Here is a 19,321-nt window from a genome sequence, read left to right as displayed (position 1 = left end):
ACAGATTAGTATTGGCCTGCGCAGACGAATACTGTGGAAACCCAAAAAAAGAAAAAAAAAACAACTAATATGGAGCCTAAGCCACCAGACTGTGGTTCTATTGAATCTGGCGAATTGGTTAATGCTATGATGCTCTCTCCTTCCGCGCGCTCGGCCAATCCCACGTCTTCATCTTCTCGCCGTCCTGCTCGCCGTCGTGCGGCCGGCATCGTCCGTCGCGGCAACGCACTTTGCCCAGAGCCCCAGACTTCGAAGGTCAGTTTACTGCTCACTTCTGCGTTTTTTATTTATGCCCTGTTCGATGATTATTTGAATGTTTTGCGTTTTAATTTTTTATTGAATGATTATTTGATTACTGATGAGCTCTGGTTCTGCTGTATTGCTGTTTTTGTGTGTTGTGATTTTTTATTGAATGAGCTCTGGTTCTGCTGTGTTGCTGTTTTGTGTGTTCTTTATTTTTTATTGAATGATTATTTTGCTGATTATTGATTATTGAAGGTCTTGTGATAATTGATTATTGAATTTCTTTTGATTATTGATTATGATTAGTGATGTGCTGCTGGTATCAATCAAGAAGCATTTGCTGATAATAATACATCTATGTTTATTCAACCTAAATCCATTAATTCTGTTTAAGCCTTCAAATGTATGATGAACATACTTTTCTTTACAGTCTGATTTTTATTTATTGATTTTTTTAAAAATGAATATTTTAAAGATATATTTTGCTGTTGCTGTTATTGTTGCGTTGATTCATAACAGTCTGATTAATTTTTCATGAATTGTTTTTTCCATGGGAAAAGGAAGATTAAGGTAATTGGACATACTGTTTGTGTCATAACTCATAAATCATAATTTCTTAATACATTTCAGGCTGATGTAGAAGAAATTGTGCTTAGACTGTGATTGATAGAAGAAGAAAATATGAACTTATAACTGATTGAATATGAATCTAAATTCAATGAATTTTCACTTAAGTAGTTATGTTTATCATCTAAATTCAAGGAATTGTTGATGTATATTTCATTTAGGTCATTGAATTGTTCTAAAAATTTTGGTTTCGTCCTTGAGCCACTGTGCTTGTTTTCATGGGATCAATTTTTTTTTATTATTATTTCATGATTGCATCTACAGGTCCTAATGGTTATGTTTGGTGGCTTTGGAAAGTATGCCTGCACTTTGTATGTTGAGCAGTGAAAGCTAATTCAATCGAAAAGGTTGAGTCCGTGATTCTTCAGTTTGTTGAGGCATTAAGAACAATATTAGAGCGGTTCGATGACCGGACCAGTTTTCAGAACCTTGAGAAAGACAGAGCTGAACAGAACAGAGTATCCAAGTTCCAGTGTTTGGTGCTGGCTGCTGTGTTATTGTTCAACCATGTTCAATGGCATATCAGTGCACAACACCACTTCAGAGACCATTTCCTTCGATATTTGAATGTACTCTTCAGCAAATATGAGGCTTCTCAACAACCTGCGAACAAAGACACTTAAGTGTTTTGTCTCTTCCGTGGCCACAACCTCACACTCTTTAGCTCCCACTTTTCCCCGAACTTCCCCTCCTATCAGAATATTCTCCTCCTTTTCCCATAAAGATTCGATTTTGATCCCACCCACCAAGACCCATCTCTACGCTTTCTTCTTCTGCACCCTCATTCGCCTCTACGTGGTCTGTGGCAGGTTTTGCAAAGCCTCTTGTGCTTTCTCTTCCATGTGTGGACTTGGTCTTGTTCCTGTTTTGCCTTTGTGGAATAGGCTCTTGTATGAATTCAATGCTTCTGGTTTCGTTTCTCAAGTAAAGGTTCTGTTTTCCGAAATGGTCTTCCGTGGTGTTGTGCCTGATGTTTTTAGTGTCAACATATTGGTTCATTCTTTATGCAAAGTTGGAGAATTGGATTTGGCTTTAGAGTATCTTAGGAGCAATGATGTTGATACTGTTACGTATAATACTGTGGTTTGGGGTTTATGTGTGCAAGGATTGGCAGATCAGGGGTTTGGTTTGTTGTCTGAGATGGTTAAAAGAGGGATATGTGTTGATTCAATTACCTGCAATATCCTGGTTAAGGGGTATTGCAGAATTGGATTGGTTCAATATGCAGAGTGGGTGATGTACAATTTAGTTGATGGGGGTATTCCAGAAGATGTTATAGGCCTCAACACATTGATTGATGGGTATTGTGAAGCTGGACTGATGAATCATGCATTGGTTTTGATGGAGAATGGCTGGAGGGGTGGCATCAGGCCTGATATTGTTACCTACAATACTTTGCTCAAAGCTTTTTGTAAGATGGGTGACATTGTGAGGGCCGAGTCTCTTCTCAGTGAGATTTTGGGGTTTCGAAATGATGAAGAATTTGGTCAATTGAAAAACCGTTTTGTTAAGACTAAGGCTGAGATAAGAGACTTGCAGCCAACACCTTCCACGTACACAACAGTAATTGATGGGTATGCTAAGCATAGTGGAATTGAAGAATCCCTTTCTCTGTATGAGCGAATGATTATGAACGGGATCATTCCTGATGTGGTTACTTGTAATTCAATTATCTGTGGACTTTGCAGGCATGGCAAATTAAATGAAGCGGCAGTGCTACTGAGGGAGATGTACACAATGGGTTTAGACCCTAATCATGTCTCGTACTCTATAGTTATGAATTCCTTGTTCAAATCAGGGAGGATAATGGAAGCTTTTAATCTTCAAGGCCAAATGGTTGTTCGGGGCTTATCTTTTGATCTAGTTACGTGCACAATTGTGATGGATGGACTTTTAAAGTCTGAAAAACTCAAAGATGCTGAGGACATGTTTCAAACAATTTTAAAGTTCAATCTTGTCCCAAACTGTGTCACTTATTCAGCATTGCTTGATGGCTATTGCAAGGTAGGAGACATGGAACGTGCGGAGTTAGTGTTGCAAATCATGGACAAGGAACATGTTCTTCCAAATGTTGTTACTTTTTCTTCTATTATGAATGGATATGCCAAAAAAGGAATGCTCAGTAAAGCAGTTGATGTGTTAGGGAAGATGATTAAAAGGAACATTGCGCTGAATACTTTTGTTTATGCAATTTTAATCGATAGTTATTTTAAGGCAGGCGAACAGGAAGCTGCTGCTCACTTTTATAAGGAAATGAAATCACAGGGATTAGAGGAAAACAATGTAATATTTGATATCTTGCTTAACAACTTGAAAAGAGTTGGAAGAATGGAGGAAGCTGAGTCATTAATTAAAGATATGTGTTCTCGGGGTCTTTGTCCAGATATTGTTAACTACACTTCTCTGATAGATGGCTACTTTAATGAAGGGAATGAATCAGCTGCACTCCCATTAATCCAGGAAATGACAGAGAAAAGCACACAGTTTGATGTTGTTGCATATAATGCTTTCATTAAGGGGCTTTTGAAGCTTGGGAAATATGATCCGCAGTATGTGTTTTCGAAAATGAAAGAGTTGGGTTTAGCTCCGGATTGTACTACATATAATACTGTAATTAACACATACTGCATAAAAGGGAACACTGAAGATGCACTGGGTCTCTTGACCGAGATGAAGAGCTACGGGATAATGCCAAATGCAGTCACTTTTAACATTCTGATTGGCGGGCTTTCTAAAGCTGGTGAATTTGAAAAGGCAATAGATATTTTGAATGAAATGTTGGTTATGGGGATTGTTCCCATGCCAATTACTCATAAATTTATGCTTAAAGCTGCCTCAAGGAATAGAAGAGCAAATGCAATTTTGCAAATTCACAAGATGCTTGTGGATAGTGGCCTCACACTCAACCAGGCTGTGTATAACACTCTAATCACCGTACTCTGCAGGTTAGGAATGACTAAAAAAGCAAATGCGGTGCTCACTGAAATGGTGGCAAGTGGAATTTTAGCTGATGTTGTTACTTATAATGCCCTTATTCGTGGTTACATTGTAGGAAGTCATGTGGAAAAGGCATTCGATACTTATTCTCATATGTTGGCTGATGGAATCTCTCCAAACATTACCACTTATAATACCCTTTTAGGAGGTCTTTCAACTTCTGATTTTATGAGAGAGGCAAAGAAATTAGTTAGCGAGATGAAAGAAAGAGGACTCACACCGAATGCCACTACTTACAATATTTTGGTTTTTGGCCATGGTAGAGCTGGAAACAAACAGGATGCTATGAAGCTCTATTGTGAAATGATAATCAAAGGTTTTGTTCCCACTGTTGGCACCTATAACGCCCTTATTAATGATTATGCAAAAGCAGGAAAAATGCGCCATGCTAGAGAACTTTTGTATGAAATGCTGACAAGGGGAAGAATTCCTAATTCTTCAACATACGACATTCTAATTTGCGGATGGTGCAAATTATCCTGCCAGCCAGAGATGGATAGGGAACTTAGAATGTCATATCGGGCTGAAGCGAAAAAATTGCTGATTGAAATGTGTGAGAAAGGACATGTGCCATCAGATAGCACAATCTCATATATCAGTTCAAATTTTTCTTTACCAGGGAAAAAGTCTGATGCTCAAAAGTTATTGAAGCTATTTACCGAAAGGAAGAATAGCTGAAAAATGGTCTAAAAAGTGGGTCATAAATGTTAATCCTTGAAGTGGAGTGAGGAAGTTGGAGGACTGCCAATATCTTTAAATTTTGTATATTTTCAATTAATTTTTTTTTTTAGGTGGGTGGTTTTTTAATTTGAAGGATTGAAACTTGATCATGGTATTGAACGACTGCGTGATTTTGTTTGGTATTTTCATATAAGCTGATTTGGTAAAGTTGGATAATTTAGTGATTTAGTCCAGTTTTGGATTTAGGTGTAATGGACTAATGGGGTCTCTCTTTTTATTATATTATTTTCGTTTCCCTTTTGATCCGTTTTTTAAATTAAAAATATCTGGTTTGATTTTCTGGGCTTGTTGATTTCTGTAATTTATAATGAATAGTAATCATATTTTGTATCATGGCCTTAAAATAATGAAGATGGAAATGATGCGTTTGTGGAATGGGATAACAAATTGAGATGAAACAATTATGGTGGTGATTGGTTTCTGTGATGATCAGTTTTTCTTGGACTGATATAAGAAGAGTGTTTTGGGAAAGAAAAGAAAATCACTTGTGTTTGATATGCATCCTCTTCTCTTAGTTCAAGACATAATTCTAAGGAACGTGTAAGAGAATTTTTCTTGGCGGCTTATCCTACGTGTGTTCAAAACTTCAAATATGTTGTGTTTCATTCATTGAATTGAGGATGTGAGGTTTGACCTTTCAAGTGTTTTCTACTGCAAGTTGTGTATAGCTTTGAAGGTAACCTTGTTTTGGCTCTTTCTAATCACAAAACAGAGATATTATGGTGACAAAGACATGGTCTCTAAAATAATAATTGACATTCAGAATCTAAGTATTGGGGATGCAATGACAGTGTAGAGTCATTTTCAAACAAAAAAATGTATTCAGAATTTCTAGCTTTATTCACTTATTTATTTTTTATCTATTGCAGAAATTGGTGTACTGCTATTAGAGCAAACTACGATTATTTAGTTCTCATTTTTCTTAGAACTCAAATAATAGGAGTTCTTCTTTTCTTATCAATTTGACAGGGTATAAAGGTTGATGATCTCGAGACGAATCATTTTGTTCTTGTTCATGGAGGTGGTTTTGGTGCCTGGTGTTGGTACAAAACTATAGCACTTCTAGAAGAAGCTGGTTATAAAGTATCCGCCATAGATTTAACCGGTTCTGGAGTTCATTCATTTGATACAAACAACATAAAGAGCCTCTCACAATATGTGAAGCCACTTACTGACTTTGTTGAAAAACTTCCTGAAGGAGAAAAGGTGCTTATTTCATTACATGCCCATTTTATAAATGATGGACTGTTCTATGTTAATTTGTATCTTTATTGGCTGCATCTGAGAGTTTCCGATTCTTAAAAAAGGTAATCTTGGTTGGACATGATTTTGGCGGGGCATGTATATCGTATGCGATGGAGCTGTTTCCTCATAAGGTTTCCAAGGCTGTGTTTATTGCTGCGGCAATGCTAACAAGTGGACAAAGTACTCTGGATATCATTTCTCAAAAGGTTTTCCATTCTTTCTACCATTACATCTTATTTTTCACCTGTTCTTTGGTTGGATTTGTGGGCATAATATGCTTCAATTGCATGCTAAACTGATGAACTTGCTGTCTTTTGATGAAGAATGTTTATATCTTACAAGGAACTAGTGAATTTGAGAACAGAGAATTAACATGTCCTTTTATTGATGATTTTCTTTCTGGCTATCTGTTGCAGGAAGGTTCAGATGATCTTATGCAACAAGCACAAATTTTTCTCTATGCAAATGGGAATGATCATCCTCCCACTGCTTTCGAAGACCACATGTTAGACTTGTGTCTATAAAAGAATTTTTTCTATCAGAATTGGTCATAACAGTAAGGGAGGAGATACCTGAAATACAAAATTAAAATCCAAAATCTACTTCTCCATAGCATGGGATCATGTCTATGCACATTGCAAAGGAGGAAAAGTCTTTGCATGAAATGCGTTCTACATTCTTTTTTTGATGGTCTAACATGGCTGGCATGTGTTATGTTCTACTCTCTCTCTCTGTGGATACTTTCCCCAACATTTTAATATTTTTCCACTCTAATTATAATAGATGGAAACTGTTAGCAAAATTAATAAAGAAATTCGTCGTGCTTTACAAATGTTCAAGGAAAGCTAAGATGTTTTAACTACTTAATTAATCTCTTGATTTTGTTGATATCTCGCGTGGGAACACGTTTGATATGTTATTGACCTTTTGAGGTACAATTGGAATGGAGAAAGAAACTCAACTTTTTTGAGATATCAAATAAAAAAATTCAACAATGCTTTATAAAATTTTATTAAAAAATATTCATCAAACTAACTAATATGATGAGTCTACTATAATATTTTAGGAATGAATATAATTTCATACAAATTTATGCTGCTTATTTTTTTGGATATGTAAATTCTGTGTGTGTTGTACATAGTTATGAAAGTGGGTGGTACTAGGCATGAATGTAGAGACACTTTTTTCTGAACTATGAAGTAAAGAAAATGGACTGTCCGATTTCTTTGTTAAAATTAAGAACACAAATCGGACGGTTCGATTTGTGTACCGTAAATTTTTTTAATTTTTTAAACACAAATTGAAGGATTCGCTCTTGACACCACAACTGCGTAAAGCATTCATATACTACATAATTGCGTTCTACACTATTCCCCCTTTCATATCTAAATTAAAAGGTGAATTTATGCAATATACACAAGAATTAAATTCGTAAATCAACATCTGAAATAATATTTGCAAGTTTGCACTAACTCGGTAAAAGTGGGTTAGTGGCTAAATAGTAAATATATGTATTGTGGTGAATGATTTGAGAACGTTTTTTTTTATTGAAGAGTTTTAGAGGCAGTAATTTTTGTGATTTGTAGCCATTAAATAGTCATTAATAATATTTTTAATGATGTGAGATTTTATACAATAATATGAATTTATTCATTTTTCTTTTGCTGGTTATATACTGGCTAGAATTTAATAAAATTGCTGACCTTTAGATTTTTTATATTAATAGTGGTGATGCTTGTTGGGCTCGAATTATGAGTCCATTTTGAAAGGCCCAACATGGTATCCTGAGAACTTGTGTTTGGTGTGCCAAAAGTCTTAAAAAGTTTATTGTACAACACACCAAAGGGCTGAGTTTTGGTTCTTAATTTATTGTGTGCTTTTCAATTTCTTTTTAAGCCTTCTCTTTTTTTAAAAAGGATATTCTTTTGTTAATTAAAGCCTTATTTTGCTTCTCCTTCTTCTAAACATTAACTAACCTTATTTTATTATAGAATTGTTTTTTACATTTTTTTGAAGAGTTTAAGATTTAGAATTTAAAATTTAAAATTTAGAATTTAGGATAAAAAATAATTTTATTAGATGAAAGTGATTGAAAAATAGTTGATTTTTTTGGTTAAATTTAAAAAAAAATTGTTAAAAATGTCGTAAAGACATTATTGATGAAGTTTTTTTATTCAATATATTCATCACTACATAAAAATATCAAAATTTAACATTTAACTTGTATTTTCCATCAAAATTTTTCACTTATATTATAGTTTTCTAATTAGTGTCTTTGGAAAATTTGTTAATTAAAAAGAAAAAGTAAAATAAGCAAAGTTAGTAGTAGGCCATGCATGTTTTTTTTTAATTAAAAAAAGTTGTTGATCATGATGGTTTCCGAAGATATGCCTTATATATAATTAATCGGTAATTAATTAATTAGTCCTACTTACTGTAATTTGGATTTTAAAATATTATCAGTACATTAGACACTTTTGATATTCAAATAAAAATATAATTATTAATTAATTATGTTAGATAAATTATTTTTAATTAATAAAATATACAAAATATGCTAATTATATATTATTATTTTTGTGGCAGTGAAGAGGGCCTAACTATGAAGTGCCACTAGGAAGAAGAGATGGCCTCAATTTCAGCATTTCAGGAACAAGAAGAGATTCTCGCCAAGTGCAATGTGGTTAATAATAAGTTGACTTCTGTTGTGGAAGAATTGGTTGACTTCACTCAGCAGTTTTAAATAATAAAGTGGACGAGAAGTGGTGTCGTTTTAATTTGGTTACTTATTATTTATTATTAGCTTGTGGTGTTGTTTTTTGTGTGTTTTGCAGCTTCTGTTTACAATTCTTTTTTAAATATATAATAAATACATTTAAAAAAAACTAATTTCAAGTAATTTTAACACAAATTTTTTTATATTAAGAAACTTAAGCAAAACACTATATATTATTATTGTTATTACTACTAGTGTATTAATAGACACTACCATGCTATTAATTAATTAATTAATTTAAATATGTATAATAATAACAAATATGAGTTTAGTCAATATGGTAAATTTTTAATATTCAAACAAAAAAGTTTTGGATTCACCATACTTCTTTGACTTTTATATCTCCTTTATATAATAGATAGATTATATTATTATAGCAAAGAGTACATTGTTGGATTAAGTGGTAAAAAAACTTAGTCTCCATGTGAAAATGAAGAGACAAATTTAAATGTGCACTTATTGTAAAGAAAAGTAACTAAATGTTTAATCTTTAGAAATTGGGTGGAAACTCAGGTACAGTCGACTTCACGTGAAGTTAATAGCTGAGAACTGTAAGATGAAAATTTAGTCAAATCAGTCAAATCATCTAACGGCTCTTACTTATCAACTTCACGTAAAGGCGACTGCACCTGAGTTTCCACCTAGAAATTGTTAAAGTAATAATACTTCAAAGTAGTAGTCACTTGAGCAAGTTAATATAAGAGGCATAGATAGAGTAGAAAAGTTGGTGTATCCTTTTGGATTTAGAAAGGAACTTACTACCTGTCCCTACATACTTTCTATGAAGAAAACTTTGCTTGCATCAAACTCATGTCTCTCATTACTCAACGTGGATACAAATTCAAAGACCATGAAGAAACAATAGCCATTAGCCTCACTGTATTATTCTTAGTTGGCAAGATCTAAAACAGTGACACATGTTACTTCAAATGATACCACATTTGCATTAAGTTTCATGCCAAACTTGTTCAAACCCAATAATAATTTCTTAGACAAAACATTTAGATATTAGAAATCCTAGAGACAAAACAAACAGCTGAGGGTAAATTGGTGAATTCTCAGTATGGTGAACCTAACCCATGATAGAGCAACTGCACAAACAGCTGAGGTGTTATGTTCTCCAGCCTATTGTTCTGGTCAGTGGCTGTTGCTTCAAGATATGGGAATCAAGTTGAATTCAAGATCTGAGTGTGTAAGTGAGACAGTGATAGCAATATATATGCACTGTAAGGTACCTAACAACCATTAGTTGAGCCATCACTTGAATCACAATTCCCTCCATTGCTCTTTTTCTACATTACTACACTTCCAATGCCACTCCAATAAGGTTTCTAAGTGAATCCTGGAGGCAACATTGTCACATTATTATTTGATAAAACATTAGAGGCACAACATTTTCATCAGGCAATGAGGCTTGTCATAATAATACCTCTCTGTGTTATTGTTCTGTTCTCTTATGCAGGTTTTGTTTCATTTTCACCTTCATTTGCCTTTTTCATTTTCACACACATATATTTCACTTATTTATTGATTTTTTTTTTTTTAGCTGCATATGATCCTTTGGATCCAAATGGAAACATAACAATCAAATGGGATGTTATGTCTTGGACACCAGACGGCTATGTGGTAAGCAATAAAAGCAAAAAACATCTTTGTTGCTTGTTTCATATTTTTAACATTTATTGAACAATTTAGATAAACTTTCTTGTTCAATATGTATGTCATTCTCACATTCATTGAACAATGAATTATTTGCACTATTTTGTAACAAGTCCTATATTTTGGGCTCTTTTGAAAGAGTAGATAGTAAGAGGATTGAAAATTCATCAGAGTGTTTGTGTCTATTGAATTTTTTCTAACCAGGCAGTGGTAACAATGAGCAATTTCCAAATGTTCCGGCACATCCCGAATCCGGGATGGACCCTAGGATGGTCATGGGCAAAGAAAGAGGTTATATGGACCATGGTAGGAGCTCAAACAACAGAGCAAGGAGATTGTTCTAAGTTCAAAGGCAATGTACCTCACTGCTGCAAGAAAACTCCAACAGTTGTAGACCTTCTCCCTGGTGTACCTTACAATCAGCAATACTCAAACTGCTGCAAGGGTGGAGTGGTTTCAGCATGGGGCCAAGATCCTTCGAGCGCTGTCTCCGCCTTCCAAGTCAGTGTTGGACAAGCTGGCACCTCCAACAAGACAGTTAAACTCCCCAAGAACTTCACTCTCTTGGCTCCAGGACCTGGCTATACCTGTGGCCCTGCCAAGGTTGTTCCCTCCACTGTTTTCCTTACACAAGATAAGCGCCGCAAGACTCAAGCACTAAGCAAGTTATCTTAACTCTCAAGACATGTCAATTCTTCTCCTTAGCATCTGAAAAGTTCTAAAAAAGTTTCCTTTGTTCTGTTTTTATGTAGTGACATGGAATGTTACCTGCACATACTCGCAATTTCTGGCTAGAAAGAACCCGAGTTGCTGTGTATCTTTGTCATCCTTCTACAATGAAACCATTACTTCTTGTCCTACTTGTGCCTGTGGTTGCCAAAACAAGAAGAATTGTGTCAAGTAAGCTTAAAATCTCAAAACACTCTAATAGAATTTCCAGTTATTGCTAATAATCTTGTCATGGAATGCAGGAGTGACTCGAAATTCCTCAACACACCCGGCGCTCACACTCCAAAGAGAGACAATGATCCATTGCTGCAGTGCACTCATCATATGTGTCCAATCAGGGTACACTGGCATGTGAAGCTCAACTACAAGGACTACTGGCGAGTCAAGATCGCCATAACGAACTTCAACTATAGAATGAACTACACCCTCTGGACTCTCGCCGTCCAGCATCCGAATCTCAACAATATCACCCAAGTTTTCAGTTTTGATTACAGGCCAATTCTTCCCTATGTGTCCATCAGTGAGTTCATCAAGCAAATTGATATGTTATGTTTATGCTTGTTTAACAAGTAAAGATCTTTAACAATGACTACTCAACTGTACTCTTTTTTTTTTTTATGCAGATGATACTGGTATGTTCTATGGCATGAAATTCTATAATGATCTATTAATGGAAGCTGGACCAAGTGGGAATGTTCAATCCGAAGTGCTTCTTCGAAAGGATCAGGATACCTTCACGTTCAAGCAAGGATGGGCGTTTCCTCGCAAGGTTTACTTCAATGGGGAAGAATGCATGCTTCCACCACCAGATACCTACCCATTCCTCCCCAATGCTGCTCCTGTAAAGCTACTTAACTTAACATCACTCATTTTCTTCTTGATTCTCTTGCTTGTAGCTTAGTGAGTTTAGTACATAATTGAATGGAAGCTGTGTTTTTGTGAAAAATCTTGAAGCCTGGTACTAAGACTTAAGACCCTAAAGCATTTGTTGAGAACACCAAGCCAAACTCATGGATATATATTTAGTGATTCATGATCACTATAAAAGAATGAAAGTTACAACACCCTACAATGATTTTGTCTTTAGTTGAGTAAATGATTGTATTGCAATGTTGAAATGAATTGGTCATATATTTTTCATTGTGTTTCTCTGGGTGAAGTTGAACATGAAAATAGAACAATATTCTCTTGCAAAATAGACCACTAGCATTCCAAATCCATATAAAGTTCAAGAAGTCTATCTTTTCATGTGATATCTTGCTGTATATGTTTATTAAAATTATAATTACAGGTTAAAAAATACAATAAGAATACATATATCATTACATCATAACAGGAGAAGAAGAAAAAAAGAAAACGTAGTAGCAAACTCTAGCACCAAAATGCAGAATCAGTTTGTAACAAATTGTAGGACAACTGAGCTAATCTTCAATTGCCACTGGATGTCACTCCCCTGCTTGCTTCAAATTCCAAATTGACATCACAAACATGAGCCAAAATTGGTCTTGCTGAAAATTTTTTATCACCAAAGTCGAGTGAATCGCGGATCGGAACCTCAAGCACATGCGTAAAAGACCAAGGATACCAAATAAGCCAACACTAAAACAAGCAAGGAAACTTCCTTTTGAGAACCAGCATTAGGCAACCATGGATAAGCATCCGGTGGTGGCATCACGCAGTTGTCGCCATTGAAATAGATCCTTCGAGGGAAAGCCCAACCTTTCTCGAAAGTGAAAGTTGACTTATCCTTTCTGAAGAGCAACTCTGATTGTACATTACCATTAGGCCCAGCTTCATTGAGAAAATCATTATAGAACTTAACTCCCCAAAGCATAGCAGTATCATCTGATAAAGAACAACAAGCATAAGTAACTATCCAATAACAAGTCAATGAAACAACCAATTTGGATTATACTTACTTATGTCACCATAAGGAGTTAATGACTTGTAGTTGAAACTGAAAAGTTGAGTCAGATTATCAAAGTTCGGGTGTTGAACAACTAAGTTCCACTCTGAATAATTCATCCTGTAATTGAAATTGGTAACCGTGACCTTCACGCGCCAGTACTCCTTGTAGTTAAGCTTAACGTGCCAGTGGACTCTAACCGGACACATATGGCTAGTGCATTGAACTAAAGGAGAAAAGTTATTCTTTCCAGCAACGACCGATGCCAAATGTGGCGTATTTGCACTGTAATATACAAAAGAGAAAAGGAATAAGTGAAGGTACAGTCTTATTTTCTAGAAGAGAATCTCAGTGCTGAGTGATGAAAACATACTTTACACAAGATGAGTTGCTCTGGCAGCCACATGCACATGTTGGGCAAGGCACAATAGTATCATTATAAAACGACGAGAGAGAGACACAGCAAGTGGGAGTTTTCTGGGCTAGAAACTGCGAATACGTGCATGTCACGTTCCATGTCACTGCATTGAATCAGTGTAATGTTAAGTTCAAAGGAAACTGTAGTGTAAAAATTTCAGTGAGGATGCTTGGTAAATGTTGTAAGTACATAAAAGTTAGTTTACTTACTGAGTGCTTGGGTCACTCTTCGTTTGTCTGATTGAATGAACTTTGTTGGTGGCACAATTTTTGCTGGCCCGCAGGTATAGCCCGGACCGGGTGCTTTCAAGGTGAAATTTTTGGGCACTTTGACAGTTCTATTGGTGGTTCCAGCTCTACCAACACTGACTTGAAACGATGCGACTGCGTTGGTCGGATCCTGGGCCCATGAGCTAAGTACTCCACCTTTGCAGCAATTTGCTATTTGCTGGTTGTAAGGTGTGCCGGGAAGTAAATCCACAACGGTCGGATCCTTCTTACAGCAATGTGGAGGGTTTCCCTTAAACTTTGAACAATCTCCTTGTTCAGTGGTTTGTCCTCCCATCATGCTCCATATAACCTCCTTCTTCGCCCATGTCCATCCCATTGACCAGCCAGGTGCTGCAATATGCCGATATTGTTGGAAGTTGTTCATTGTAACAACAGCCTGTCCATTCAATTCTTTCTTAGATAAGAAGGTAGCTAATACAACGAAAACCTTGGATACTTTTCAAGCTGTATTTCTAGTTATATAGTCCAAATAAGAACTAATATATCAAACATGAGATGAAGCTGAAAGCTAACATGTAGATCAATCACTTCAGATGCCAAAATTGTACAACAGATGGTTATAGTTTTGATTCACATATTAATTGGCAAAGGTTGTTAAAAATTGTACTTACAACATAACCATCAGGTGTCCAGCTTATGATATCCCATTTGATTGTGATGTTTCCATTTGGGTCAAGTGCATCGTAAGCTTCTGAAATATAAACAGAAGTTATTAGCATTAAAAGAAAGGAATTAAAAAAAAAAAAAAAAGAAAACTCAAAAAATCATTGAATCTTCTTATCACAGAACAATGAGTGGTGTGACACATGAAAATGTTTTACACTAAGTTACTAATGTTTTAAGCACTGGAATACCTAAATCTAAACATACATGAATCATTTCATTTGAAGCAAAAATTGATCAATAGTGATAACCACCCATGTGTGAATTCCCCAATTTTATGGCTCCATAAGCACAAATCTCGTTTTAGCAACCATAGATTGGACTTAAAAGTATTGTAGACACAAAAAAGGGGTTTTGAAAAATGAACTTATACTTATCACTTAAGTCAAATGCAAATCAATTATAATCCGAGCAAATTATTAGTAAAAAGATAATCAGAACATAAAATTTCATAGTAAATCTTGGCATCAAGAAAAGAAGCCAAACGCCGCCATAAATTTTCAGCTGAGACAATTGACATCAAGTTGAAAAGAATAAAACAGAAGAAGCTAATAAATGCTTTCCACATTTGGATAAGAAACATCAAATTCAGAGAACAAAGGTTGAATCTTTGACAAAAATTAGTTCCAAATTGTCTAAGGTCCAAGCACCAGGAACTGAAGGCTAACAAAAATTGACAGCCCAAGTTCAGAAAAACATAAATCCAACTAAAAAGATAAGAAATTTGGTGAGAAAAAAGGAAATGGGGGTGAACCAACCTGTTGAAGTGAAGCAGGTGCAAGAAAGCAGGAAGAAGAACACAAAGCAAGTGGGAACAGCTTTGTGGTGTGACATCAAAGAGAAGAAGAAGCCCATCATGTTTGTTAGTTGCAAAAATGGAATGTGGTGTGACTCTGATGCTCTCAGTTCTTGCCTGAAACAGATCAAGATCTGTTTACAGAGAAGAAGACTGAGAGAGAGAGAGAGAGAGAGAGAGAGAGAGAGAGAGAGAGAGAGAGAAGGTGAAACTGACTGTTATGTCTGTCTGTACTACGTAGCTAGCTGGCTCCTTAGCTCAAGTAAAGTATATAAGCAAAGTGTTATCTTAAACTCAGAGTGAGTTGGATTTTCTTTTTTCTTATTTTCTTTCACCTTATATGTCTAATTTTCATTAACAAATGATTAATTGTGATTATCATTGTGGAAAAGGAAAACAAAATGGTTAGTTGATTGTTTTTTTTATTTAGACGGTATCTCCTAATTCAGTAGCCTAAGTCGTGAATCAAAACTTTATTTAAAAAAACCAATTTGAGTTGGTCGAGTGGTCAGTTTGTTCGTCTGCTTAAGTAATTGTTGGAGGTTCGAATCCCATCTTGTGCATACAGCAACCCATTGGTCAGCGACAAACTCTTTAATGGAGCAAAGATCCGCGATGGATTAGTCCTTGACCTATCAGATTGAGAGATACCGTGGATAATAAAAAAAACTTTATTTAAAAATTTATTGTTAATCAATAAATTGTTGCATATATAATGTTAAATTTAGATTTTCGATATTTATTTTAAGGAAACTAATAAATTAATTATTAGACCAATCAAATTTAATGGGTTAGTTGATTTTTATTTAATTTATTTATTTTTGGGCATGGTAGTTTATTATTATTATTATAAGGTAAAAAAGTGAAGATGGTTGGGCTTGTATAATTAATTTAGCCTCTAATATCATGGCCCATGTGGCATATGATTAGTTACTTGTACGAGTTAAGTAAGTGATGGGTTTAAATTCTGTCTCGTGTATGTAATAATTAACTAGTCATAAATTTAATTAATTTAGGTTGGTCAAATGATTAACTCACTTATTTGTTTAAATAAGTATTAGAAGTTCAAATATTGTCGTCTACTGATCACCTCACTTATTTATTTAAATAAATGTTGGGAGTTTAGTACATTTTTTTTTACAATCTTCAATCGCACAACATAATCTTATTTTAACTTCAAAAATTTTGGATAATGTACAAATAAAATAGGAGTTCTCATTTCCAACTCCTTATATAGTATGTATTATCACAGTATGTATTATCACGTTATTTCTATTTATGAATTCATGTTAATTCAAAAGTTAATCGAGTAATTAATTTAATCGTTTTTAAAATAAATATTGAGAATTTAAAATTAATTTTGTATCTAATAATTTATTGAATAATAATAATTTTTTAAATAAAATTCGAATTCGATAAATATTTTATTTACTGATTGGATACTACTGTAAAAACAAATTTTATTTTCTATCTTCATTGTTTCCATTCTTAACCAAATTGGAATTTTAACATTTTCCTTTTCGTGTTAACACCAACGGCCTTCTAATGCAAGAGACTCGCTCTAAATTATTTCTTAAAACATTTCTAAAGTTATTCACTTATGCCATGTTCTGTTTTAAGCCATAAAATAATTATATGATCAATTTGTTGCACCTAACGTATGAATTGTTTTTCCTCATGGTTGTAGATGGCAATAGAATAATAGAATTAGACGAATTTTATTAGTTTTTATTAATGTGAAACAGCTATTGATTAATCACCCGATCAATATCAAACCAACTAAATATGTAGATTCTGGAAAGCAACCTGTGGCATTGGGTCAGCTCTTGCAATAATTCTTTTTTCTTTGTTTATTTATACAAATCAATATTTGTCGTTAATTGAATTATGATGCTCTAATCAAATACACGTGTCAAATAGTGATTGGAGGAACACTGTGGAACATAAGATGGACCTCATTTTTGTGTCGGTGGTAATTGGTGTCTCGATTTGCATGTGATGGAATCCTTGCTTTATAGGGGGGTGTACCTTACCGACACAACTTGACTCTCCTAAGGTACAACCTCTTCAAGCGTTCCTAATGTACAAATTAGTATGGTGATAATTATTATATGATAAAAAATAAAAATGCTTTTGATAAGATAATATCATTGAAAATATATAAGGAAACAATTTTTAAGAAGAGAAAAATATAAAATTTATATTCTATCTGTGTAATATAAAATATTAAAAAATAGCGTTTATTTTTACTATATATATAATGAGGATTAAAAAAAATTTAGTATATAAGTGTTTGTTACTAAAGTATTCTTTATCATATATATTTATAAAAAAAAATTACAATTTATAAAACATGAATTCAATATACCTTTTTGTTAAAATATAAAGTATTTATTGTTTTAACTAATCTCATATTTATTATTTTTATACATGTTTAATAAATAAAAAAATAAACTAATAAGTACCTAAGAACTTATTAATAACCATAAAAAATAATGATAATATGGAAAATGGTACAATTATATGGATTGTGGAGAGTGGAGACCTCAACAATTGTTCATAACCAAATAAGAAGTAGAGAGTGGTTAGGAAATTTAGAGAGATCAAAGAATTCATTTGCACATTGATACAACAACTTGGACAGACATGCATATATCCATTATTTAGGGACATAAATGTTTGTGTTGTCATAAACTTATCTTGTATGTTGGGCTGTGTTGTGTGTTAGAATTATCAAAAATGTTAGTTGTAAATCAAAATCGGTCACTAAAATTAATTATCAAATGTATTTATGTATAAATACATGTATAATTTAATTTGTTTTTAATATATATTTATATTATAACATATATTTTATATTGACGACTGAGTCGATTTTAGTGTATATATAGTATAATCCTAAAAATATATAGAGACATGGGAGTGCCTTGAGACGTGTGTGTCTCTAAGCTCTCACATGAGGCAACCTCTTTAAAATATAATTATCACACATACATACTGTTAGAATATAATTAGGACTAATTAAGATCAATTAGAATTATTTAGTATATCTGAATATTTATTATAAAATATTACGTCTTTATTATTATGATTTTCTTAACCTCTATAAATATCCTTCTGTATTGTATCATTACAAACAACTTGAATACAATCAATAATATCCAAATCCTTTCTCTAACACATACACAGACACTACAACAAAAACGCCATTTAGCGGCGGTTCGTGGAACCGTTTAGCGGCGGTTTTGAACCGCCGCAAAATATTTTGCGGCGGTTCCTGGGAACGCCGGAAGATAGGGCGCGGCAAAACAGATTGCGGCGGTTTTAACCAACCGCTGGAATAATCGCCGCGAAATGCCATTTAGGTTTTGCGGCCGCAGTATGTGAAGGGAATTGCTATTATCCAATTTGCGGCGGTTACAAACCGTCGCTAAATGGCGGACTGAAAAAAAAATTATAGTGTTGCGGCGGTTTCAAGAACGCCGCCAAATTCAAATTTTCTATTAAAATTTTAAATTTTCTATTATTTTACCTTTTTTTTGACAAAGAGTGTTTATTAAACCTTATTTTTTTTACTTTTTAACTAATTTAAACCAAGTAAAACAGCTCAATTAACATAACAAACCAAATTAAAGTTATGCAAAAATAACATATATAACGAAATTGTCATAATATCATCCAAAATAAAATAAGAATGCTCAAGTTGGATAAAATAAGCCTAACATACTAAACTAACTTAAATGTAAAAGGTATCCAAGACCATTAATTGAAATTCAAAGTTTTTGTTGCGGGTCGTGGTTTCCAGATGAAGATGGCCCTACGCATGACGAGTCCGGTGTACCGCCCACAAAAGCCAACTCTTCAGCAATCTCAACTGGCAAATTGCCTCCTAACTGTTGGACTACATATCCCAAGACCTTATGTATTGATTGTCTCTTCGCCCGCTCTTCTTCTAGCTTAGCCGTCAATTCTGCAATCATCCTCTTATCCTCTGCATTGGACTCTGCAGAACCCGATGGTATTCCAGCAGCGTTACCAAAGATTTGGGTGGGACATGGTCCAGCACCTAGGGCACGAACTCGTCCTGGGTGCTCCTTTCCGAGAACTTGTGCTAACGAGTCATTCTGTGAAAGCTGCTTAGAGGATCCATCCTGCCTCTCAACATTTGAAATTGCTAACAAGAAGTAACCGCCGCAAAATGCCTAACAAGAAGTCACCGACGGACATATCG

The 19,321-nt window shown here is 34.4% G+C and overlaps 3 protein-coding genes across 6 annotated transcripts; 2 read left to right on the top strand and 1 right to left on the bottom strand.

Moving 5' to 3' along the window:
• Positions 1 to 10: 10 nt before the first annotated feature.
• LOC112797927 (uncharacterized) lies at positions 11 to 6,685 on the top strand. Of its 3 annotated transcripts, XM_025841039.3 has the most exons (5): positions 11 to 255; positions 1,135 to 5,284; positions 5,578 to 5,814; positions 5,916 to 6,059; positions 6,270 to 6,685. In XM_025841039.3, exon 2 carries the CDS (start codon positions 1,438 to 1,440, stop codon positions 4,543 to 4,545), a length of 3,108 nt encoding a protein of 1,035 aa, XP_025696824.1. In that variant the 5' UTR covers positions 11 to 255; positions 1,135 to 1,437; the 3' UTR covers positions 4,546 to 5,284; positions 5,578 to 5,814; positions 5,916 to 6,059; positions 6,270 to 6,685. The 3 variants fall into 3 exon arrangements, 2 of the variants coding, with proteins under 2 accessions (XP_025696824.1, XP_072092322.1); XR_011881515.1 differs by lacking the exons at positions 11 to 255; positions 1,135 to 5,284 and adding an exon at positions 5,389 to 5,426; XM_072236221.1 differs by lacking the exons at positions 5,578 to 5,814; positions 5,916 to 6,059; positions 6,270 to 6,685 and having other exon boundaries at positions 79 to 255; positions 1,135 to 3,815; positions 3,923 to 4,888.
• A 3,191-nt stretch (positions 6,686 to 9,876) lies between these two features.
• On the top strand, positions 9,877 to 12,157 carry LOC112797925 (COBRA-like protein 4). 2 transcript variants are annotated; one of them, XM_025841037.3, is made up of 6 exons: positions 9,877 to 10,091; positions 10,176 to 10,255; positions 10,493 to 10,949; positions 11,041 to 11,188; positions 11,260 to 11,537; positions 11,641 to 12,157. In XM_025841037.3, the coding sequence occupies exons 1-6, from the start codon at positions 10,037 to 10,039 to the stop codon at positions 11,916 to 11,918; spliced, it is 1,296 nt and encodes a 431-aa protein (XP_025696822.1). In that variant the 5' UTR covers positions 9,877 to 10,036; the 3' UTR covers positions 11,919 to 12,157. The 2 variants fall into 2 exon arrangements, with proteins under 2 accessions (XP_025696822.1, XP_025696821.1); XM_025841036.3 differs by having other exon boundaries at positions 9,902 to 10,255.
• Positions 12,158 to 12,205: 48 nt separating this feature from the next.
• LOC112797926 (protein COBRA) lies at positions 12,206 to 15,430 on the bottom strand. Its single transcript, XM_025841038.3, has 6 exons — positions 15,053 to 15,430; positions 14,243 to 14,322; positions 13,551 to 14,007; positions 13,297 to 13,444; positions 12,937 to 13,208; positions 12,206 to 12,862 (listed from the first exon to the last, which is right to left on the bottom strand). Exons 1-6 carry the CDS (start codon positions 15,150 to 15,152, stop codon positions 12,573 to 12,575), a joined length of 1,347 nt encoding a protein of 448 aa, XP_025696823.1. The 5' UTR covers positions 15,153 to 15,430; the 3' UTR covers positions 12,206 to 12,572.
• Positions 15,431 to 19,321: the final 3,891 nt, after the last annotated feature.

This window comes from Arachis hypogaea, chromosome 4 (genome assembly GCF_003086295.3).
Source record: "Arachis hypogaea cultivar Tifrunner chromosome 4, arahy.Tifrunner.gnm2.J5K5, whole genome shotgun sequence".
NCBI lineage: Eukaryota > Viridiplantae > Streptophyta > Magnoliopsida > Fabales > Fabaceae > Arachis > Arachis hypogaea.
This window is presented reverse-complemented; position numbering and strand designations above follow the sequence as displayed.

Bases quoted from the DNA above. Each gene is read 5' to 3' on its own strand.
- LOC112797926 (XM_025841038.3), bottom strand. From the start codon at position 15,152: ATGATGGGCTTCTTCTTCTCTTTGATGTCACACCACAAAGCTGTTCCC. The intron at 14,008-14,242 runs GTAAGTACAATT...TTGAATGGACAG, and splicing joins GGACACCTGATGGTTATGTT to GCTGTTGTTACAATGAACAA. The intron at 13,445-13,550 runs GTAAGTAAACTA...GATTCAATGCAG, and splicing joins AAGAGTGACCCAAGCACTCA to TGACATGGAACGTGACATGC.
- LOC112797925 (XM_025841036.3), top strand. From the start codon at position 10,037: ATGAGGCTTGTCATAATAATACCTCTCTGTGTTATTGTTCTGTTCTCT. The intron at 10,950-11,040 runs GCAAGTTATCTT...GTTTTTATGTAG, and splicing joins CCGCAAGACTCAAGCACTAA to TGACATGGAATGTTACCTGC. The intron at 11,189-11,259 runs GTAAGCTTAAAA...CATGGAATGCAG, and splicing joins AACAAGAAGAATTGTGTCAA to GAGTGACTCGAAATTCCTCA.
- LOC112797927 (XM_025841039.3), top strand. From the start codon at position 1,438: ATGTACTCTTCAGCAAATATGAGGCTTCTCAACAACCTGCGAACAAAG.